This window comes from Augochlora pura, chromosome 6 (assembly GCF_028453695.1).
Source record: "Augochlora pura isolate Apur16 chromosome 6, APUR_v2.2.1, whole genome shotgun sequence".
Taxonomy (NCBI): Eukaryota; Metazoa; Arthropoda; class Insecta; order Hymenoptera; family Halictidae; genus Augochlora; species Augochlora pura.
In genome coordinates, this window is record NC_135777.1 from 7,903,017 (window position 1) to 7,928,606 (window position 25,590).

Genomic DNA, 25,590 nt, shown 5'->3' on the forward strand with positions numbered 1-25,590 from the left:
TTCGAATACAGGACCAAGTGGAGTAAAGAAATATATACAAGAACTGCGTTCGTCGCACAATTTTATTGCCGGAGCGAACTCGCCAGTACCTACTCGAGCGTATACAATTATTATAACCATCTTCGGCTGGCTACCGACAATGTACAAACTGTTCGAGCTCTTCCCTCCCTTTTTTCTTTCTCTCTTTCGCGCGCGTTCTTTCTTTCGCTCTCACGTTCTCTCCCTCTCTCTCATTTCTCTCAACACAATAAATAAACGAATTTGCGCGCATGTTACTAATACGTAACCACAATATAAAATCGTCCTGCATTAGTAAATAAATTAAGTAAACGAACGGTATAAAACGGCGGAGAAGTACAATCGGATCCAGGGCATACTTCGTATCGATATAACAATAATATACTACTGGTTGCGGTCTCGTGTCACCTTCGTGTTTAATTGTCCACTGTGTGTACGTGTATGTCTGTTCGTTCGTATACTAGTGTGTCTGTGTATGATTACGCGTGCACACGGTGTTTTTCGTGCGAATTTCGAATTGGTGGGAGTGTATACTGATGGGCATTGATCAATTGCTAATTCCTACGTCACATTGCACATACAACTAACGTACAAATATAACGACGTGACGATTCGTACGACACTACTTCCTAGAGTCTCTATACAGCGCGACGCTACCCGCCGTTCAAAGGGAGTTTCTTTGGAGCTGTTTCGGAGACCTAGATTATGTTCGGTTCGCGGTTGTGGAAAATCGCCACCCGATTGCCATATCATCCTCGTTGGACATTCATCAATGGTCTCCCGTGTTGTTTCTCAGTATAAAAAAAGTTGCTGTTGCTGCTGGTAGGCAGTGGGGCTGGAGTATGACAACGGCACACAGGTATTAGCATTGGGCTAGTTACCGTTCGTCCCGTAGATTTTGCCAGCCTTCTTCGCCATGTTGCCCAACATTTCCATGGAATACTTGTGCGCAGACCTTAACGACACCGCCCACTCCTTTAAACTGATTTCATCCTAAAAAATATGATTCACGATCAAGCAAAGCAACTATCTATATTGTTTGAAGAGTAATAAAACGAATAAAACTTTCTAGTTTATTGTGCCGACCCGCTAACAAAGGCTTGTTTGTACTGTTGTTACAGAATCCAGACTTTAATTCATCTTAAAACTATCATGCTGACGAAAATGCCGATAGATATCATGAAGATTCTACCTTAAGAAGCGATTTAGTAAATACTTTTATTCAAGGTTATATTACAAGAATTGCGAGAAGATTAAATAAATTAATGTTTGTAATTTTTATAAATCAATACACATTAGTCACTTTCGGAGCTCGATCGGCTTAGTGTTAATATTCGTAATTATCAGATACATGTGTGTAGATTTATGTAACTGAGATTTGAAAACATATGGAACTTTGAAACTTCTACTTTTGAAATTATTACTATACTCGATTGTACTATTAAAGAACATTATCTAAGCGTACTATAGATTTATCTAATTTCTGCGTTTGTTTGGGTATATATTCAATATATTACTTACGGGATTTGTGAGCACTATTTTTACATCCTTTTTACGGACGATGATACATTGTTCTCCTTTTACGTGTTGAAGATCCGCACTAACTTCTTCTACCTAAAAATTGAAATTGATTTAATGTTACGCAAAAGTTTGTAACAAAGTAAATATTTATATTAGAAAGAGAAATAATGAGAATGAAGTTATATTGTTTAAAAAGTTTGACAATTTTCATCATATAAATGATGTGGATGTACATATATTCAAAATGGTTGAAAAGAAGTGGATATATAATATTTTGACTAGGTTACCTGATCAAGGAAAACGAGTTCTGGTTTCACCGTAGATTCAGGATACAATTCTAATCGATTGGGATATAGTTTCGCGTAACGTGTCAGCCACGCACTGGCGAAAGGACCACCCAATTTCTTGATGTAACCTTGTAAAATGCAATCCGAGCCTGTAACGAATAACTAAAATTACAATTATGTTCGTCTACTGATATTATAAAGACATTATCAACAAAGATTCCTTTTTTTCACCTTTTTCATCTGTGTCAAACCTTTGTTTCTGTTTCGACTTCTTTTTACTTTCTATCTGCAATAGTAAAAAAAAGAAGGGGAAGAGTAAACGGTATAGTATGATGGACACAGCTTCAGCTTTGTTGTCTCACAAGATAAGGTAACGAACTATTAGTACCTTATCCGTTTCGACGTTGACTGTTTCGAATACAGTCTCAGCAACCTCGGCCTGCCATCTCTCAGAGATGACTAAAGGAAAATCTTTGTAAAGCTCTTGATCCGCTTCCGTTAATTTGATACCCTTCGTGTCCTCTTCATCAAAGGAACCGATATCAAAGGCGTCGGCGGCGTTCACTTCGCCTCGCGGTGGTATAAGTGGTGGCGTATATTTCTGAAGATAAACTTGTTGCCAGTCGATGCCAGCGAAAAACGGATGTTCTTTTAACTCGTCCGCTCCTCCGCCGCGGCAACCGATCCTCTTGTTAACGTCTCGCTCCAGCAAACCTTCCAGCAACGAACGGAGTTCTTTCGAAAATGTCTCTGGTAGCTCAACCTTCTGAAATTATTTTAGCCCGTTAATACAATGGTAATCATTAAAAGCAAAATGTAAAATATGTGCATTCTTATAGAAGCTGAGTCACCTACGACACACAAGCCACTTCATTATATCTTCTATATATACTTAGTCATTTGTTAATGTTTGCAATTTGTGGGCGTCGTTTCTTAACGTTTTTTTCAAAACGGAGAAGATAAAAGATGGCTTGTTTTAGGTGAAACACTTCGTATCAATTTGTTTATGAATGTTTATATATGTTTGAAATGATAATAGAAATTTATATAAGACGGATTATTACAAATTATTTGAGTTGTGTGCATAGTAACATGTCTGCTGATTCAGTTTTTATTTGTAACAATTAGGTTCTAATTTCAAACCCTTATCCAATTTTTGTAAATATAGAGAAAGTAGGGGAAATAAAGATTGCTGACAATTATTGACTAAAACGACTTAGCAAAATATCATGGTTACAATTGAGTTCAATATTATTGTAGTTCATAAGTTCTACTAACCCCTTGCCGTACCATTTCCTTTACAATTGCTATGACTACAATATTTTTGATCGCACTAATTTCTTAGAAGAAAAAGAAATTTTATATTTACTGTGTCCTTACATTTACTCAAATGTTTAAATATTGGTGATGAGAGAATAAAATTTGATTTCTACTTAAAGGAACGGATAATAAATTCGTATATAACTGCTTATTATTATAAATCTCCATCACGAGTCTGACTCGTTAAAGTACCGCAAGGGGTTAATAATTTCATGTCACATCGTGCTTGCTTTTTACAAAGACTAAATACACAATATAACCAAGGCACACGAGCGTAAAAGCAACGATAATATGTGGAACAATGTGCACGAACCACGCACCATAGTTAGCGTCATATGATCTATCTCGTGTTTCCCTCTCATTTTATGATGCCTATATGGACTGTGTCCTTTTAACAATTTGTACAACATGCAGCCAAACGAGAACCAGTCTGCACTCGAATCATAGGTGACTCCTTTCAAGAGTACTTCTGGCGCCATATACCCGTGCGTCCCTCTGAAATAAAAACATTTTTCAGTCATCCAGTCAAATCTGTGTTCCCTTCTTCTATCTTGATTTAAAATTTTCCAGCAATTAGAACTCGTTAAATCACGCACTTATTGATCCATTACGGATGAAGCCTTTGTCAAACATTCTTCAGATTCCGAGCAAATCATTGGACCGTTTAAATGACACCAGTGCACATTTCTTCTTTCTTTCAATGTCGAAGATGTTATAAACTAGATCATGAAATTTTCAACACTGGGAGAAAGAAGAAACGGCTGTCGGTGTTATTTAAATAGTTCAATGATCTGCTTGGAATTTTTTAAGAAAGTGCACGCGTAAACTTGACGCAAACGACACTCCAAGCAAGTAATTGCTGGAGAATGTTCATTTTTTAACCAATGCATAATTTTATATTTGTAATCGCTTGTTTGTACTTACACGCTTCCGTGCGGTTTCTTCTTCGAGAAGTCATAGGCCAAACCCAAATCTGATATTCTGACATGACCATGCTTGTCTAGAAGAATGTTCGCAGGCTTCAAGTCCCGGTACACGATGTATCTACGGTGCATGTGTTCTAATCCTAATATCACTTCAGTTGCGTAGAACTTCATCTCCCTCTCGTTGAACACACCATGCTGGCCAATGTGATAGTGAAGATCGCCGCCGTTCATCAGGTCCAAAATGAAGCAAAGCTTGTCCGGCGTTTGGAAGGCGTACGTCATGCAAACTATAAATGGACAATCCACCTGAAAGATTAATCATAGTTGTAGTAAAAGTTATTTACGATAAGTATCGTACGCATTGTTTTCGCGCCAGTTTAATATTGTAAATACAAAACTATAGCGAGAATATGACAAGCTGTTTCCACAATGTTTTCCAGTTATAATTGCAATCAGTAATTGTCAGTATTATCACGAACCGTTGAGTACCGATTGGCATTAAACATGCGTAAGCGTTCCTAGGGTCGGAAATATCATCCTGAGCCAGATGATTATATTATCGTGTGTATTATATCTAATGTTAAAATATGACGAACACGTCATAGATTGAATTAAGTTCGCGGGAGTCAATCGAGTTTCTGGGAAAATAAACCATAGCGCATTTCGAAGTTGAATTAAATTATTGCGAATTAACTTTGAATTGAATTAAAATCATGATCATGATGTTTGATTTTAAATATATTGATTCATCGTAAGGAATAATACGGGTAATAGAGGAAGAACAGTATTGTTTGCGTTTATATTACTACTTTTCTAGTCAATTTTTAATGAAACTAATTGAAACATTTAGAGTGGTTAGAGAAACTTTCGTAAAGAGAGAGAGAGAGAGAGAGAGAGTTCCGAGAAAGTTTCGATAATTAAAAATTAAACTAGACAATTTTGGCGTCGAGTAAGATTAAATTAAAATTACAATTATCTTGTTTGAGACCACATTTCTTCGAAAAATTGCATTTGAAAATTCACCGAGCGAGAACAGAGATGTAAGAACGATTATTCATGCACAGACGCGCCAGTTTATAGCTAATCAATAGCGCGCTCGCCAGAGTAAACAAGAAATTCAATTTTCTAAATAATCTCAAACGGGAACGTTATATTCTTTCTTTGATTTAAAAAAATGTATGGCTGGAACAAATATGTATACACTTTTAACGTACACACGAATCGCATCTCTAATTTTCGATCGTTAATTTGTCGAAGATAAAGCCCCGACTTACTAAATTGTGAAGCAGATTTCGTGTGTGCGTCAGAAATACCTCATCACTAAAAGTAGATGTATAAAAACAAACAATGATTGTCTATCTTAAGAGATTCGTGACTTTAACCAATCAAACACATTTCCCCATGGTTGAGTGCTAGCCTGTATTAAAATTTCAGTATTTTTTGTCTTGCGCAAATTGAAAAAGGGTTAAGATATTTTGTGAAAATAGCGTGACAGTTTCCGAGTTAAATATGAAATAAGAAAGAGAAAGTAACAAAAATACTACATCCGGGAATATGTTTATTTAAAAAAAGGTATAGACTTCGCTGAAGAATAAAGTGTTAAACAGAAAATCATTTGTATACTTCCGAAACGGTCGTACCATATTTTTAAAAATAGAACTTGACCCTCGGGTGTCTCGATGTGACAGTATAAAAAATTCGAATTGGCCAAAAAGTTTGCACCCTCGTGCCGTTTATACAAAAATAATATAGAACTTGATAAATGTTCGGTAAGTGGATACTTTTATTGGCCAAAATTTGACGGATCTTTTGAACAAGCTCACGGTCAATATATTCAATGAAATTTTAATTCGAAAATGATAGCGAGACTCCCAGGCTCATTTAACGTACTTTGGTATGCGGGTATCATGACACGGTAGTTTTGATTAGTGACTACAATTGTCTTTGTCCTTATTGGATGTTCTTTGCGGAAGCTAGATGCGTCACAAGATGGTGGCGATTAAACATGATGCTAAAGGATCGCCAGAATGTGACACTGAGAAGGCAATAAGATACTTTAATTAAAGGATTATTGAATCTAAATGTTTCTTACTTTTCTATCGATTTCACGTAGTTTTATCTAGCAGTCTCTTTATTGTTTACCTATGATTTGTATATTGTTTACCTAGAGTTTGTGTATTGTTTAACTAGAATTTTCCCACCTCAATTGAATTAAATGGATTCTTAAATCCACGCAATGCCAAATCAAAGATACACTTCGATATTGAACTAGTAACAATAAAAATAAAAAATTTACATATTTTACTGTACATCGACGTATACAAGCAGACTTGTTTAAATTCACAGATTGCTATCCCTTTGCGACATGGTAGTTATTGTTTTTACGTTTGCATGTGTTTATTAATGCTACACGTGTTACGCCTCATTTCGTTTCCGGAAACGTTTTTCCATTAGCAAATGAGCCTGCTCTTCTTTTCATTGATATTAAAACAGTACTTGGTAGAAAAGTATCTCGTAAAACGTAAAACATGTTCCGTGTTCTGCGACGACAGCACCGAGAGGTGCGCGTATCTTGTCGTCCTTCCAACGGATTAGGCGATACATCTACAAAAGTTGTTGCAATAGGCAAGCAAATCACGTGGGCCCAAACTGGCCGATCATGGAATCGCCAATCACAGAACGCTACATTTCTGTAGCAAAATCTACACTTAACACTTTACCAGTCCTCCGACCGTGAACATTTTCATATTCTCGTAACATTAGCATTGAACAATATTTATTTTAGCTATTTTAATAATGTTATTCCTTACTAAAGGTATCGAATGTGTAACAAAATTACGTAATAATACCTCAATAATAAATACAATAGAAAGTTATTGGTTGCCATGACAATCGATTCACAGGCTACCGGTCGGAGTAAAAAGCCGATTTATAAGCTACCGGTTGGTAAAGTTTTAACTAATGTCGATGGAAGCCAAACAGAGGACGCGCAAAACACGAAGAGGGACGGGACAGAACTCAAAATCACAAAATGGCGATAACATATTCTCGATCATAGAACGCAACTACCATACCCGAAATTGCGAATCATTGCTATCAGTGTAATAGCAATGTTTGCTAGCATGCACATAACCTGACAAGTGTATTTTATTTTACAACCAAGGTGAAAGGTAAAAGATTCATATTGACATTAATTTTTCCGTCTATTTCACGCTTCAGGATTGTAAAATCAAAAATGTTATTAATCCCCTGCACTACCATTATCATTACATAATTGCAACTATTAAATGTTCTTCGAGTGTAATCATTTCATAGCGAAGAAAGAGAAGTGATATCTACAGTATAACTACATATACTTCGGCACTAAAAAATTAATGAAAATAGAACAGAATTTTATTTCACCTCGAGAAAAACGAAATAATATTTATATTTAATAGGTTAATACTAGAAATCACGATCACGAGCCAAAGTCGTCAAAGTACGTCAAGGGGTTAAAAAAGTTTCAAAATAATTAAATGTCATCAGGCTATAAGGAAGTATTCTTAGTAAACTCGTCGTTCTGTATTACATTGTTACGGTGAATTGTCCAAATCAAGTCGTGATGTGATACTGCCCTAAAGTGGACAACCCCTAAAGAAATAACTGAAGATGGGGATTGGTCACGGAACCCTTGTGCCGACGGACAATCGACAGTTGAGATCGAACCGCCGAGCGATCAACTCGTGTTGTCACAAGGAATTGTATTGTACTAGATATTCTGTACGCAATTGTAAATAGTGTAGACTAAGAATAAAATACTGCGTCGTATAACCCGTGGAGCCCACGCAGTCCGCAACAATATTTTACTATTCTGTATTATACAAACATTATTTCGATAATATTATTAAATGCGACAAGTCGATGATTTCGATGATTACTTCTGACAATATAAACGTTGCTAGTAATTTTTCCAAAATAATAAGTGTATCTTGTATGCGATTTTTATCAGAAACTTTACCTTACTAATTATATTTTAGTTTATGTGCATAATACGTATTACGTACTCTGTAAGCATAGATTAAATATTGCTGAACATTATAATGAAATAAGCTTACCCCCGTGCTGACTGCTGAAAGCATTATCCTCTCGTTGAGGGATAACGTTTCGCCCTGTTTCATTTTTATCCGCTTCTTGTCGAGGCTTTTCATGGCGTACATTTTCCCCGTGTCCGCTTTCCGGCAGCCGTAAACTTCTCCGAAACCACCTCTGCCGATTATTCGATGCACGCTGAAGTCGTTCATCGTCAACTGAAACAGCGATTCGACCAAGATGCTCGTGAATGCAACATATAATTGTTCATCTCTTCGACGAATCCGATACGGCGATTCGTTTCGATTCGACACGCTTAGCAAGATATACTAATTTCATTCAAAAGTTGCATCGTAAACAAAATATCGTTCATAGCCGAACGTACGATTTATTTTCTTGACGATATTATTTCCAAATGAATTTTGTTCTGGCTCAACGGAGAATATATTAATTAAAAAAACAAAAGGTACTTAAACGGATGAAAACATTTCGTTAAATAACAGATACGTATTGCGGAGTCGATGTGCATACAAGGTGTTCTATTTGAATTTCCTCGAACAAATATGTATGGGGTTGTGTTGAAAAGACGGTATTATGTTCGCGTTTTAATCAACCCTGGGATGCTCAGGGAGCTGGTAGTTCGAATTTCAAACCCGAACCGAGTTTTTAGTGCATGTTTTGTGTAGCTGACATCGAAACGTTTTCAAAACACTACTTACTTGTGTCATTTACACGAGCCGTTCCCGAGATGTTAAGCTGACATGCCATCGGCATACGAATTACACGATGTATACAGCAGGAAGGTTGCTGGGTTGGTCTTTGTATATCTTAGTGACCCTAAAATAGGTAGATTCGTTACTCTTGTAGAAGTTAAGGGCTCCAAACGTCGGGCCAATTGATATTGCATATATCAGTGATTTCGTCCGACTAGTTTAATCGGCGTCGCAAACAATTTATTAGTAACATCTCGGGAATGGCGCAAAGAACTCGGCAACATCTTTAGCTACAATAACATTGTAATAGCTACGACAATGTCACAAAAATATCGGTCTCCACTTCGACATTTTATAAAGTCTTAATTTTTAAATTAATAAAAGACCCGTGTATGCGCTATGGACACGCGTATCTCTTCTGGTCCGATAGTTTTAGAACACCCTGTGCTCAAAAAATTCATATACCAAGTGTTAAAAATATTTGTATAAAAGTGATAATTATCTGGGTGCATTGTGAAGGTCACATTGAATTCTTGTAACTGGAACTCCATCAGAAGGCACTTTAGATTCGTTTCCTTGTGCAAGACTTCACAAAATTTAGTTGCGTTAATTGCTTGGAATAGTCGAAGAGTGAAATCGTTGGAATTGAAATCCAATTTCCAGATTTTCTGTTCGCGTAAGTGTCTTATGAGACAAAAATTACGGGCTAACGTTGTAGAGAGTTGTCTCATTTTCTTATCGTGTTATGTTTTTTGTAATGATTTCACAGCAAAATTTCTAATATTTTATGATTTGAAGTTAAATCGACTAGTACAGTGAGACAAAGCAATAACTTGTAAAGATGAACAACGTTTTAGGTAGTGTAATATAAAATGTTTTATAAATCAGTATACTTCAGATTCGTATGTATTTATGTTACAGATGACTGAGAATCTTATTCTTAAATGTGTTACGTTTCGTATAATTATTTCACCGCAAAATTTCTAATTATTCTCTTGAAATATGATTTGAAAACTTTTTTAGGGCCAGGTAGAATCAGTTAGGCAAGTTGTTTTCTCTTCTCTCTTCTGCTACCTTGAGCGACTGTTTTACATTTTGATGACAGTTCTTCCTCTATACCAGTCTTCATCGTAATGAAACTCAGATGGCACAGCAATTAATGAGAAGATCCAGAAGTACAAGGACACGTAATATTCCTAAAACATATGAAAATTAATACGAAGCATAGATAATAATTCTGAACATTCTATCGCTTTTCTTAGATCTTGTATATTAGAGAGTAACAATGTATACATCATTATTAAAGTAATACATACCTTCTGATTACGTATCCTCTGACGACGTTATCTTACATCACTGCTGTCGCGACTCACATTTCATAAAACCGTAGCACCTCACGATTTTTAATTATAAATTATATATTTCTTTTACTACTTCCACATACATATTTACGTCGTAATATTGTTACGTAATTAAACACCCGCTAGAGATCCCGCCGTTAATAAAATAATTCACTAGAACTGATTTAGTTATTATTTAAACGATTCTCGACAACTTCGGGCTCGCATTAATTTAATGATAAATATAGTATTTTGTTTACGAATAACAAACTTTCCGGAAACTTTTTGAATTCCCCTCGTACAAGTTAGTTCATTCAAAATTAGTAGACGGGATGGTAAAACGAGTTTGAAAGTTTCAGTATCGGAAAAAAGCGCATATAAATCAGATATCCTTTCGTTAATAATGAATATAAATCACATCGTAAGAATGTAAATACCAATAAGATGAAAAATTCTGTAAATATTTATCAAAAGTTGACGTTGTCTATTTTTTATTACGTTGTTTTGTCATGATACCATCAAGAACTCGATAAATATAATAAAAATTTGGTGACCTCACAGTATAAAGCTGTTGAAACTATCATAAATCTCGTTAGATTCCCCAATCGCGATTACGATACTAATCAAAAGTTAGTAGAGAAATTTACGCACAAAAATCACACATTTATATTCAATTTAGTTATCTCGTTGCACAGACTTCAATTAGAGCTTCCACTTTTTAATAAATGAAAGACTTAATACTACTCCGAAAATCCAACGGACACAATTGAACAACGATAAAAACAAAATACAAATTCTCCTGTTCGTTTAAGCTTGAAATTTGTTTGCATAAGTATAAAAAATTATATGCAATCCGAAGCCAGGGAACGTCAATTTTGATATAGAAAATAACACCGAATGTACAAGTTTAAACAGATTGATTGTTTAAACAGAGATCCCCTTGATTTTGAAGGAATAACAACAGAACCAGATATTTTTGCGATATCTTGGCTAAAAATGAATGTCATGCAAGTGCAGTGTTAAATAGATTCCCCGCTGTGTTGCTAAATCGTATTTTCATCGACGCGTTCAAAAATAAAAAGCAACGAAGCCATTCGGGTTGATTAAACATGCAATTTCATACGCGCAGCGTTTGAGCCCATTATAGTGGAGGCAAACGAAGTGTCTAAAAACAATGGTTGCCCAGCACGCAGGTTAATTGAGTTTCCCTTGAGCTACTTCGCAGGTCATCTTTTTGTCTTTGTTCCCAGAATTTTCAGGCTTACGCTCTCTGCCGTATAATTACGTTGCCGTGCTACGAGCGAAGAGGTTCCCGGCATCGTTTAGAATCAGATATCGCGCGCGAGCATCGTGCGAACCTGCGTCCACTATAGCGTGCGAAAACAAAGCATAATACGACGGTTGAAGGTGTTTGATTTACCTGCATATTTAATTCTAAATTCTTCCATTGGCAGAAACGGGTGTACTTTTCACTGAAAACATACAACGATATTTTTTTTAGAAATTCTCCCGTAATTCGGCACTCGGTATTTCTCTTCGTCTTTTTTGTTTGATCGCTCTCATCGCGCGACAACATACCTCTCCAAAAACTTCTTGAACGGCTCTCCCCTTAAGTGATTAAAAATTTCTTCGATATACGGCTGCAAAGGTAATCGATGCGATTTAATTGGATCGACGCAGATTGACCAAGTTGTTAACGTTATTACAATTAAGCGATATCAGATCGTGAAGGACCAACCTCAAATAAATTAACGGGAACTTCGTTTTTTATGAGGTAATCCTGAACGGTGGACACCGCTTCCATGGAGTATTCCTGGAAGACAATGAAAATATACAAACTAGTACAAATGGAACAAATACTGCAAATAGAACTGCGCGCAAACAAATGGGCGTTCTTTCTCTGAATATCTTTTTCGTACGCCTCTCAGAAGCGATTGCGCAAAAAGATCCTAGGGTCGTTTCGCGCGTTTACTCTTCTCGTTTTTTTAAATCGACAAATTTTGTTTCGCGCACATTGTTGCATTTCAAAGAGGCGTACCCAGCAACGCGAACAAAAAGAAACGTTACGTAGTGTCTAAAAAAAGAATATGGATGAACTCTTGCCCCGAGAAACGTGTGCGAGTTTACGAAATTTACGATTTCTATTTTTACAGAGCGGCAAATGGTGTTTTCAATAATTGACGGTCTAACGTTTTTAATTTCTGTTTTCCGAATGCTAATGTAAGGTTATCCAAATTTATCCCGAAGCAGTTTTGTTTACATTACGGTCACTAAGGGTGACAGAAACCGTCCAACTTATAACCAAGCTACAACTTTATTTAAGATGAACACTTTCTATATCAATCGCGAGCTTGTCAATTTTTTAATTCTAACCCAGACATAATCGCAGATATTTTTTTCTTGCTGAATAATCTTAGTAAATCTATAATGTCCAACTCGATAATCTTAAACGCTTCTAATCTTTACTCTGTTTTAATCCTTTGACGACGAACCATTTCCATAATTATACAATTGACAATGTTTATATCCTCAGCTGTGTTCGTCAAATTTTCAAAACATATCGTTCAAAGTATTCTTTATAGACCTGATAGTCTTACTGTTATCCTTAATGCGACAGCAATTTATAGAATTTAATTCCCGGATATTAAATAGTTAGGTGACGATTTCAATAGACTGGTTTAAAACGATGACAACTGCCGGACCGAGGAATTATCACTTACTCATTATTTTCGTATAAACGTAAAACTAGCTAGATGAAGTACCAGATGTCGAAGACGTTGAAAGTATTTAGGAATATTCTTATTAGGTCCTTGAATAGATTCTCGCTGTTTCTCAAAAGACAGTATTAGTAGTACTCCATGCATGGAATTTCTAATGGTGATTCATCGGCGAGAAAGTTCTGTACGTTACCTTAAATTTCAATACATGATTGTTCACTATAGTGTCAACCACATGTTTGTTTATTGATTCTGAAGATGTCTTCTTTTGTGCGGAATAAAGTGGTTTTGCGGAGAATTTTATTGCACTACTTTATTCAAAAGAAATCTGCGTGTGAAGCACACAGAACTCTTGCTGAGACTTGCGGCGACAATGCTCTGTCAGATACGACATGCAGAGACTGGTTTCGACGCATCAAAAATAATGATTTTGAACTGGAGGATACGGAACGTTTTGGCACACCGTCAAAGTTTAAAGACGAAGAATTACAGGAATTGCTCGATGAAGACCTATATCAAACGCTAGCAGAGTTTGGAAAAATATTACAAGTAGATGCGTCAACAGTTTCAAAACGTTTAAAAGGGTTAGGAATTATGCAGAAGCAGGGACATTTGGTGCCGTATGAATTGAAGCCGAGAGACGTTGAACGGCGTTTTCTGATGTCTGAACTACTATTTCAACGGCAGAAAAGAAAAGGTCGTTTGCACCGTATCGTCACTGGCGATGAAAAGTGGATTCATTACGATAATCCAAAGCGTAAAAAATCGTGGGTAAGCCCGGCCATGCATCAACACCGTCTGCAAAACCAAATATCCATGGTTCGAAGCTTCTTCTCTGCACTTGGTGAGATCAGAAGGGTGTAATTTACACCGAGCTGCTCAAACCGAATGAAACTATTATAGGAGATAGCTATCGAATTCAATTGATGCGTTTGAGTCGAGCCCTAAAAGAAAAATGGCCGCTATACGAGCAGAGACACGACAAAGTCATTTTGTTACACAACAACGCTCGGCCACATGTTGCAAAACCAGTGAAGACCTACCTGGAAATGCTTAAATGGGAAGTTCTACTCCACCCCCTGTATTCATCAAACATAGCTCCCACCGATTATCACCTATTTCGATCGATGGCGCATGGCCTAGCTGAGCAGTGCTTCCATTCTTACGAAGAAACTAAAAAATGGATCGACTCATGGATTGCCTCAAAGGACGAATTGTTTTTCCAACACGGAATTCTTTTACTGTCAGAAAGGTGGGAGCAAGTGGTCTCTAGTAGTGGGCAATACTTTGAGTGAACTGATTTTGAACGTTATCTATTATATAAAAATAAGTCGGGTTTTCCTTCCTGACGCTATAACTCCAGAACGCACGAACCGATTTCCACGGTTTTGCATTCGTTGGAAAGGTCTCGGGCTCCGTGAGGTTTATAGCAACCAAAATTCTGGAAAAATTTCAACAGAAAAGCAGGAAAACAGGGAAAATCATTTTTCACATACAGTGCCATCTCTGATACAAAGCATGTACTACAAACCAATATGGTTTATAAAACAAAAAAAATAACTTTTCTTCATCTTTTAATCCCCAAACGAAATGTTACAAAAAACGAAGCCATCTGGTGGCGAAACGGAGTTCGCCCGGTTTGCTAGTATTTTATATAAAGCTTTTATTTTGGGAAGAAAACAGCGAGAACTTATTTAAGGTCCTAATAGCTTTTCCTCGATTTATTGAAATCATCACCATAAGAAATACATTTTCGCTTTGTCTTTGTTCCCCACAGTCTCAAAAAATGTTTACTTTCCATAAAGATCTGCAGCTACTTGTCAGTTAAAAATTGGAAAGATGAATCTCTATTAGGAAAATACTAGCAAAACTACATAGCACATAATTAGCTGTTGCAATCTCTTTAAAAAGTGTTCGAGTTGCTGTAATTATACCTTATATGTTTGATTTCCTTCAGATTTTGTTTCGACAAAACTGTTGTAAAATATAATATATATCTATAGTCGTAAGAAAAACAGTTAACTATTGGGTTGGTAGGAAAATAATGTCGGTTTCCAAACTATATCTTTAAATCGACATATCACAAATCGGAATAAGTTTTTTTACAATAATCAAAATAAGATCCATTACAATCTACACAGTTTTGCCAATAAATTGACAGTTTGTTCATTCCAGCAGCGTAAAATTCTGTTATTCCGGTATTGATAAATTCTTCGAACGAATATTACACGAACTTGCTTGGTATCCATTACGAAATCAATAACCTCAAGTGAGCACGAATTAACAGTACAAACAAAAGCATGCCTATCGGCATGCAGCACGACATCTGCACTGTAAGATGATATTGGAAGGTAAACAGAAAAAAATGAATTGTTATTCCAAAACATGCGTCAGTGTTCGAAAGTTCGAAAACCGACATTAATTTCTTACCAACCTAACAGTTAAATTAGAGAAACAAGTTTTAATTCCCTTCGCGTAAAATAATTCTAGTAGAGCAATACAGAATCGAAGCAAGATTATTGATAGTCGGCAAATCATGAATCAACTCGCGCATAGGTTCTAATCTTTGAAAGCAATGAAGAACGTTTCGAATCGGCGTACATAAGCTTGATGCCGTGTAAGTGACGGACGTGGGTTAAAGCGGTCACGGCATGCAGATCAATCCGTACTTTCGAAGATTGTCCCGCAAGCTGCCGGTAATAAAGAAGGCTGCCTAAGAGAGAAAAATCCTAGGGCAGGCTGCGATTGATTGCGCGGCTAAAATTAGGGGTGCGCCGAGCGGGGGAAAGTGTCTCGTTGCAAAGAAAAAGAAACCACGGAAATAGTTCTCCTCCTCTGAGCGCATCGAGGGCTAGAGATTAGAAGCCCTCGCACGACACCAAAAGACCTATTCGGGAACTTATTCAAGCATTCATGAAGATGGCAAAGGCGAGGAGCGGTCCGAGCTTTTATACGGTTCTTCTATGGTTCAGAAGCGATTTTTGGCGCTTTTTCACGTGTCGCGAGACAAAAAGATCGTGGCTCCCTCAAGGCTTCTCTTTTTTCCGGCGAATGGGAACTCGGCAGATACGTGTTTTGGTAAATATGTGGCCGGATGGAGCGAACGCTCGATTTCGCGATTCAAAACGTTTATACTTTCCAACATTCCTTCCGTCGTGCCGCGCAGTGAGGCAAAATGACGAAAAAAATTAAAAAGCTTTTAATATAAATAAAGTGAAACGATGAGTTTTTTTTCTGGTGAAAATGAAACGTTGCAGAACTTTATTAACCTTTTGAAATATTCCAACAAAATTGTGATCCTTTTTAATGACACGTTTGCACATCTTGTAGATTTTGAAACTTTAAATTTTGTAAAAAAAGTCGATTTAAACGAAAGAACCAAAGAGATCGTTATTTTCTCATTTGAAACGATTCGATAACCTGCTAATGTTTTTACAAATCCTCGAAGTGGTAGTTTAAATATCATTTTGATTTCAAATTCGGATGTAAAATTTAACTACCAGTTCTGGATTGTGAAAAAAAGATGCTGCAGATAAATGTTATATAGTCTAAAGAGTGTAAAGGGAGTACGGTGTTTATCTTAATATAATGTAATGTCTTCTACCATTTGTAGACTGAACTCTATCAGAAGGTCATTTCCATTTGTTCTTTTGTACAAAACTTCTCAAAATTTAGTTATGTTAAAAACGTTAGTATTAAATTCCACAATTTTCAGATTTTCTGTTCGTACAGTACGTTATTCGGTAATTTACGATCATAAGTGCTCTATGAAACAGAAATTATGGACTAATTGTTGTAAAGAATCGCAAAATTTCTAATATTTTACAATTTTAAATTATATTGCTGGGTACTGTGATAGAAATCAATAAATTGTAATTAATGGGCAAGGTTTTAGGTGGAGTAATATGAAATATCTTGAAACACCTAAAGCGGCCGATAAATTTTGTGACTCGATTTGAAATTAGTTTATCAAGATCTATATGTATAGTATGTGTTCATACTACACTTTCTCTATTCTCCTTTATTTTGCAACATTTCAGGTTTAACGTTAAAAAATCATCGCTTTATCTCATTACCATGAAAAATTCTCCGATTTTTACACTTCTCGTTATTTTGTCCCGTCGTGCGTCGCCTAATAAACCAAAATTTTCAATTTCAATCGCGATCAGTGAAATTGGAACGAGTCACTCATTAACTAAAATATTATACTAAATTATGTTATAGGAATGATTTGCAGTAGACTATAATATTTCTTTTTAAAAGTCTCGAAAACAAGAAGTCACTCACACTCTTACTGTATCCAATTATATTATTTACATCGCATTGTAGAGAATGATTTGTTAAAAATTAATTAGACAGCTTTGAAGAACATTCTTTTAGTTATAAGTACGTGTGGCAATTACTAAGGTATACACGTATTTCGTTTCTAGGAAAAATATTCATTTAAAAATGTCTAGGTTTTCAATCAACGAACTTCGGCAACCAATCAAACTTCGCGTAAGCAAAGGATAACGATTATAGTTTATACAAATGGAAAAATGTGATTTAACCCCTTGACGTACCATTTTCCTGGCAGTCACCGTGATTAGGAATTTTTCAATTGGCACAATTTCTTAGAACAGACAGAACATTAATGTTTATTGCCGTGCCTGAATTTACTTGTACGCTTATACATTAATAACAAGGGGATAGAATTCTAATTTATGAAAAAAAGGGATTCTAATTTTAAAGAACAGAATAACAACCATACTTAATAATTTATTACTAACTAATTAATTACCGTCACAAGTTGGACTCGTCAAAGTACGCTAAGGGGTTAATAAGAACCGATCGTTGTCACTAAATTTTCTACGAATCCTTATACATGGGTTTTGGGATTTGGCGTACAAGTTACTCACATGCGTGTGCGACAGTAGCTCCTTCATGATGTAATTGTCATAGATTTCTTTGGCAAGCTTTTTCCTCTCTTCGGGGCATTCGAGCTTCTCGTACGCCTTAATCTACAATGCAGAAACGAGAAATTCCTTATGGAGTTTGATGGCGACGCGTGTCACCACGCTAGCGAAACTTAACTATAGCGTGTGCGCGGGCTAACACGAACCTCTTCGTAAAACTTAAGTTGCGGGATCGGCTCCTCCGACACGTTTTCGCAGAAGTCTTTGAATAAAAGGTAACCTGGAAATAGAAAACGAGAGAGAAGAATGATAGATGTGTCCAGAAACTATACTTTCTGCGGTCTCTAACCGCGACACGTCATTGTACACGCAGAGTTGGGCAAAACGCGATCCCATTAATCATCGAACATTGTGATTAATGTAAAATCGAGAACGTTAAGAGTCATGATTGATTAATCGCTGACAGGAGTAATCAAAATTATTTTCATCAATGATCACGATTAATTCAATAGTCATTAATCACGACGTGATCTTTTATTATGATTTAATCAATGCTTTATTTAAAATAACAATAAAAAATGCTGTGAATATTTTTTCGAAGACAGATATCTATTATATATGTAATATGTCACAGTCACTGGATACTTTGTGGTATATAAGACATAAGTTGAATAATCATTCCGCTGATTGCAGACTTTTAATTAATGATTGCAGATTACAATTGTTGTGCGATATTACTTACGATTACACGATCATTTGGTGTAATAAGTTACAGTAATCATCAAAATGTAGTTGATTAGTACCCAATTCTGATTGTACAATGATCCGGTCAAGTAGCGGTCCATAACTAAAATTCGACTTCTTAAGTTCAAAATACTGAAAAAGTTTGTTTTGAGATGAAGTGAGAATCCTTAGAAACTATCAAACCCGAAGTATTATTCGTTTTGAATGTTTTTCTTCTGAAATAAAGCGTTTTAAATAGAAATTTGTAAAATTCAAAGGAAAATGAAACATTTATGGAATTATAATATTAGAATAAATAAAAAATAAAGAATAAAATTAGAATAATATGATATTAGAAAAATATTAGAATTATAATGTTATAATATTAGATAATTATAGAATATTAGAAAGCAGGTTTCAGAGACAATTTTCTATATATTAATTGGCGAGTTTAAAGTATTTAATCTAACTTTAATCATTTTTAGTACATGTACAAGCCACGTCAAATTTATAACAATTCAAAGTGTGAGAATAGTTTTAAAAAGTACTGTGAAGGATTGTGGGTAACAAATCTTCTTTTACATGAAAGCTTAAACAATTCTTCAAGGCTTAAACGCCAAGAATTCGCGTGTAGAATCATTTTGACGAACACATAACAGCAGCATTTTAACGCCCAGGTAAATATTCTTATTCCAAAACGAACCACGATATTTTAGACATTTCAAATGGTCTGACAAAAAAATGTTTCCGACAAAACTTGGTCAATATTCACTTTTCTATAGATTAAAATATAAACATTTGAAAAAGCGATTCTTTTTAAAAGAAACGCTGATCGCCACCATTGTTTAAACGTTCAGTGAATTCACAGACCGCTGTGTATTGTTTTTCGCTCGAAATACAACTATGTACGTTTATTTTGGTTTTAGTTGCTGTTTGCGTTAAAATAACACAACTGCCTTTTCAAAATCATTTTACACCACTCGCCTACGTGCTTTTTTAGGTTTACATTTACACTGAGGAGTATAACTATAGTACCATCCCCATTTTTTAGTATTTCGGATTTCTTAACGAGAATGCAAAAATCGTGTTTATACTCGGTGGAAGGGTACGATAAATAAAATAAATATCGTGTAAATATCTATGAAGTTGATCCTACATAACACATAAAACAGTCGAAGTTCTAATTTTCCGTTGTTCTATTATTATAGCATCATCGTTACTATGTCAATATCAATACGTTCGAATTTGTAACTTGATCTGTATAAGTTAATAAAACGTATTCTTTACAAATTAAAGTTTAAAATTCATTGATTAAAATCGTATATTGGCGGTAGTAGCAATGCCTCGTAGTAAATATTGGGTTATTCGGAAAGTAATTTTGTTTTTTCTTGTGAAAATGAAAGATAATTTTCGTATAATGAACATATATTTTATTAAATTATATATTAGTCTTTCTGTTCCCAATACCTTTTGCCATCTTTCTAGTTACTACTATGCTACTGCTTAATTCCATGCACATAAAATTTGTGGACTTTGCTGGTAAAAAACTGATCGAGGTGGTTTTTGACCTCCTCATTTGAAGTGATGGTTGTATCGCCTAAAAGATTTTGCATTGACCGGAACAAATAATAATCCGAAGGTGCCAGGTCTGGAGAATATGTTGGGTGTGGCATTGTTTCCCATTTAAGCTGTAAAAAAGCTTTTGGCGAGTGATCAAACTTGTATGAGTTCTCGTATTATCTTGGTGGACCACTACAACTTTTCTGTTGATTAATTCTGGTCTTTTCAGTTGAAGTGCATCATTCAGTTTGTTCAGCTGATGATAGTAGACTTCTGAATTAATTGTTGTGTTATCCGATAGAAGCTTAAAAAAAACGATTCCTTTAAAATCCCACCAAACAGACAGCATCACCCTTTTTTGATGGATATTGGCTTTGGAAATGCTTTGAGCCGATACATCTTCTTTGCTTCATGACCTCTTGCGTTTGACATTGTTATATACAACTCATTTTTCATCCCCAGTAACGATGTGCTTCAAAAATGGATAGTTTTCGTGATGTTTGAGAAGCGAATCACAGACGTCAACGCGACGATACTTTCTCTCCGTGAGAACATGGGGAACCCATATACGTATTGAGCTTTGAGGTTAAACCCAGGCCTTTCAAGTGGTCATAAATAGTTGGATTTGATAAATTTAACCTCTTGCCGATCTCACGTGTTGTTATTCCCCAGTTTGCATCAACTAATGCCTTTATCGTGACTTTATAAGCTTCAACCGGCCTTCCAGAACGTGGCGCATCCACGACGTCAAAATTGCCGGATCGAAATTTTGCAAACCATTTCTGGCACTGGCGTACTGTCAACACATCTTCTCCATACACATCGGTTAATTTCTTTCTGGCTTGAATAGTATTTTACATTTTTTATAATAAAAAAGTAAAACATAACGAAAATGCTGCGTATTGTTCTCCATATTTAAAATGGCACCAATAAAAACTACTGCGTAGAATCAATTGAACTTTTTCACACACAAGCCTTGCTATATCAGCTCTCAAAACATATAATATTTATGCGGCTTAAGTGTGAAGTTAGGTGTAAAAAATACAATTAAATCCTCTGTCGGAATAAAAACGAAATTACTTTCCGAACAACCCAATATTAAACCGAAAAAGGGAAAAGAAAAATTTCAGTGAAGGGAGAGGAGGAAGTTGGTATACGAGAAGTTGATAGAAAAATAGGCGATCGCATAAAGTTATTTTCAATTTCTTAAGTGACGCAGCTAATTATGATGAAAAACCGAACGGATAATTGTAAAAAACTTCCAGCAATTCGTTAATAAACTGGAATAAAATTAAAAATCTTTGAAGTCTTGATGTCTCTCGATAGAATGTACAGTTTTAATGGAAAATTGTAACATCGTAAGGTAAAAATTGAAACGGCACTGAAACTTTTACCACACCAAAAACTTGCGAGACTCGAGTACGCTCGAGTAAACGTGCATTGAGATTGGAAATGAATAAATTAATTTTAGATGTCGAACTGTTTTAAATTCAGGTAAGTTAAACTTTCTTGATTGGTAATCAGATAATATTTTCGGACGAAAAAATTTCAATGTGGTTGGACCGTTCAGGTACAATTCATAGGGCCGAGATTTAAAAAAACAACAGCGTTTCTTTTGGAAAAGGAATTTCGGCGGTGGTAATGTGATGGTTTAATGGGCATTTTGCATAAATGGCATGTTGAAACTAAATTTCCCTTCAAAATGGATGGTCAGTGTAGAATACATCAGCATACTGCAAAATCATTTATTACCCTTTATTAACAACAATAACACTGTGGAATGGATATTCCAATAAGATAATGCGACCATACATACCAGTTTTAGAACGATGACATGATTTCCGACAAACAGGGTTAATGTTATCAAATTTTCAGCGTGTTCTCCTGCTCAAAATGCAACGGAAAACGTCTGAAGCATATGTTAGATATAGATTAATTTCTAGTATAATCAGCTACATCTAGTTATTTTTTGGGTAGCACTGGCCCATGCCGTGGTGCAATTAGTATGCGCGTGCGTTGATGAGTTGTAGCGAGTCTTTTGTTCTCCAAATGCTAAATTCTTCCTTCCTTATTAGTACATATGTATTTCTATTGTGTGTTATATGTATATTGTATATAAGTAGTTACGTTAAGTTCAGATATTCATTATTTTCAATTACTTCTTAATTTCGCGTCTTCCACAATAAAATCCTGACAGCATAATTGTAAGGAAGGTTTATACAGAAAATCGACAGTTTCGAAACGTAACGAAATTCAAATGTGATTAAAATGTAAATAAATGTGATATACTCATCGAGAGTATGTGAAATCGCATTTTTCAAGGGATAACAGGAAAAGATGGACCTACAAATTATTAACACATGTAATTGTATTTTTAACGATTTTGTGCTATAGTTGTGCAACGATAACAATCAACTTATGTAAATCTTTGTTTGTATCAGAAGAAAATAACAATAAAACTTTTTTGATGTTCATCACTTAGCAGACTCTTTGAGCTTATATAAACGACTTTTTTTTATTTCCATTCAGAAGTTCGAAATACTCAAAAATGGGGCAGGTGCTACAGTTATACTCCTCAGTGTAGATTATTTTATTTTATAATTAGATTGCGGACTTTTATGGGAAATGTAACTGTTCTTCGTAAACTGTAACAAGCGACAAATAATCAGGTAGAAAATAATACAGATATCATCAAATTTCCTTAATTTATTTACTGTTTGAAATTTGGCTTATTAATTTTTATCATGAATGCATGAAAATCGTAGACTATTCGTGGTGCATTCAATCAAATTTAAAAACTGACGGAACGTAACAGTATTCGACTTTTAATTCTTAACTCTTCGAAAAGAAGATTTAAGTCTTCGTAAATAAGATTTATGAGTGAAACATATCAATCATTCATTTATGCATGAAAATTTTGAGAAGTCACAATAGTACACTTTCTTATGGTCGGTACTATATATAGAAAATTGGTGTACCTGACAACAGATCTAAGCAAAATAGTATTTTAAATGGCACATAGTAAATAACCATTTTGTTGTAGATCTTACATGTATTTTTAAAAGTAAAACATTTTATTCGTTGTAACAAATTTTTAAGATAATATATAAGATAATAGTATTTTATTTGAAAAACGCAGAAAATATTTGTGCTATAATTCGGAATATTTGATCTAGTTAATTTACTATGCCGATAGCTGTATTTAAAGAGAATAAAGTTCATTCGCACACAGAATTTCATACGTTATCTCATATTAGTCATCTTCACGATCTTTACAATTTATTTTCAATACTGTATCTTATATTTCACGTTGTTAAAATTACAACTATTTTATTTCATGTTGTAGAATAACAAAAAATATTTATTTTAACAATTTAATTGTGAATGATCAAAATGAAACATTTTATTTCATGTCCTATTTGTATTGTGATGACCCTTTTGTTTGAAATAGTATTTCAAATATTTTCTCTACAGATGTTACCCAACTCTGTCTGATAATAAAGCAAACAAACGACGTGTTTCGCATTTCTAAATTCAACAATAAAGAAATTTTTGAAAATATTTTATACGACGAAGAGATTCTAAAGTTTCCCGATACGCAGACTCCGCGAACCCTTCGCAAAAGTTGTAAGGCTAATGAGAACGATTTAAATGCATAATCTGCTGAATGAACAACCCCCTGTTTCTATACAGCATTTTCTTCAGTCACCATCTTGATTTAATGTCTTGTACGTAATTCATATTAACGAATTCTATAAAAGATCTCCCACGGAACTTTAATATTTCTATTAATATTGATAATTAAACTACAACAGACTTTTATGCAAAATAAAAATCGATTCACTCATGCTTGTCATATATGCGTGAAATCCGCAGTAAATTTATAATAGAAAAAAATACCAAAGGAAAACATAATTCATTTTAAAGGCACTAATGTTGTAATAAATGAACAATGCTTCCAGGTGTTATAAGCATTGAATCTGTATATTTTTGTTACGTCACGTGATACAGGGAAGTGAGAAGAATCTTGCAACCTATAATTGAAAGCAATTAGTGAAGGAAATCTACACTTCAGTAAATGTTGAAGCAGATGTTTTTAACATCAACGCACCATTGTAATCAATGAACGAATGGTCGCCGTTCCTCGATTAATGTATACGCGTGCATCTCTAACATTATTTTTGCTGAACGAAGTCTTGCGAAGGACACGATACTATAGATCGTTCTATGAAAATTTACGTTCCATTGAAGCAAATAACGATAACCTTGAAATTAAAAAAATTTTTCTATGGAATTTGTGCGCTTGTAACAAAAATAAGTTAAACCAATATAAAACGGTAAAAAAACAAATAAAGGATTAAGAACAGAAAGAATTTGTATTTAGGACCGTTTACCAGTTAATGCAAACAAATTTTATTTTGCATTAAAACTCGCAGTATACAGGGTGTTCCATATACGTTAAGATTGTAAAAAATATCGTAAGTACGCGTGTTAAATAACAGACTTTATAAATAATACATGTGTTTTAATATTTCAAGTGGGGAGTTAAATGGCGCTATTCGATTTTTAATGTGTTCAAGGTTATGCTAAGACCATCTTGCTTCGTTTAACCATAAACTAATATTTTTTATTTCAGAATCATACTCATCGTAAAAGAATATACAACTTTTTGTTTGTTGGATTTTCGTTCTCTCGCATAAAGTTCATAGATGTCGAAGTGCACCAAAGCAGTGTTTTAAGGCTCGTCTTCTATAGTTTATACACAGCAAGCATGTCAACAATGCAAGAAAGCTTCATCTACACATTTGCTGACGTCAAATACATGAAAAATCCAGACGAAGCAGCGACATCCTACAAACGCTCATGCGCCATCTTGAAAAATGGTTGACAGCAAGAAAAATAAAGGTCAACCACGAAAAATGCAATCTCCCTGACGTTCGCACGTAGAGTGAAAACATCAAGGATAATACTACAGAGAAGTAAAATACTACAAACAGACGTAGTCAGATATAGTCACGAATCTCAGTTGAAAATACGTCGTAAAACTATCGAATAAATCAGACTGAAAAGAGAAGCTGTACACAGTGTTCCAAAATTATGAGACTTCCGGGGAATGAGGGGTTTCTGAGGTCATTTGAAGTAACTTTTTCCGTAGCGAAAATGCAATCGACAGCTTTGTTTGCGAGTTATTAACGAAAAACAGTGACCAATGATTGACGAACTTAGCTGACACGAAGCAGCTGAGCCAATGAGCAGAGCTGAGCTTCGTCCACTAATTGGCTCGGCCGCTTCGCGCCAGCAAATCGCGTCTCTCATTGGTCAGTGTGTTTCTCGTTAATGTCTTCTAAAGAAAGCTGCGGATTGTATGTTCGCTAAGGAAAAAGTTACTTTAACCCTTTGAACTTGAAACCATTTCTACTGCAAATCTAAAATAATTTTTCTGGCTTTTAGTGTCTCCATTTTATATAACAATATTTATTTTATGCATATGAATTTGAGTCC

The 25,590-nt window shown here is 35.1% G+C and overlaps 1 protein-coding gene across 6 annotated transcripts in view; it reads right to left on the reverse strand.

Annotated features, from left to right (window-relative positions):
• Positions 1-44: 44 nt before the first annotated feature.
• Positions 45-25,590, reverse strand: part of Gprk1 (G protein-coupled receptor kinase 1) — a 90,472-nt gene continuing 64,926 nt past the window's right edge. For 3 of the 6 annotated variants that reach the window (XM_078184036.1, XM_078184032.1, XM_078184034.1), the window contains 13 exons: positions 18,012-18,085; positions 17,809-17,910; positions 11,932-12,006; positions 11,772-11,833; positions 11,614-11,665; positions 8,167-8,358; positions 4,071-4,378; positions 3,467-3,641; positions 2,215-2,592; positions 2,058-2,112; positions 1,827-1,975; positions 1,540-1,632; positions 45-1,011 (listed from right to left, as the gene is read on the reverse strand). In XM_078184036.1, coding sequence (XP_078040162.1) covers positions 892-1,011; positions 1,540-1,632; positions 1,827-1,975; positions 2,058-2,112; positions 2,215-2,592; positions 3,467-3,641; positions 4,071-4,378; positions 8,167-8,358; positions 11,614-11,665; positions 11,772-11,833; positions 11,932-12,006; positions 17,809-17,835 — 1,686 coding nt within the window. In that variant the 5' untranslated portion in view covers positions 17,836-17,910; positions 18,012-18,085 and the 3' untranslated portion in view covers positions 45-891. Of the gene's footprint in view, positions 1,012-1,539; positions 1,633-1,826; positions 1,976-2,057; positions 2,113-2,214; positions 2,593-3,466; positions 3,642-4,070; positions 4,379-8,166; positions 8,359-11,613; positions 11,666-11,771; positions 11,834-11,931; positions 12,007-17,808; positions 17,911-17,983; positions 18,086-25,590 lie in introns of all 6 variants that reach the window. The other 3 variants (XM_078184037.1, XM_078184033.1, XM_078184035.1) reach the window with 3 other exon arrangements.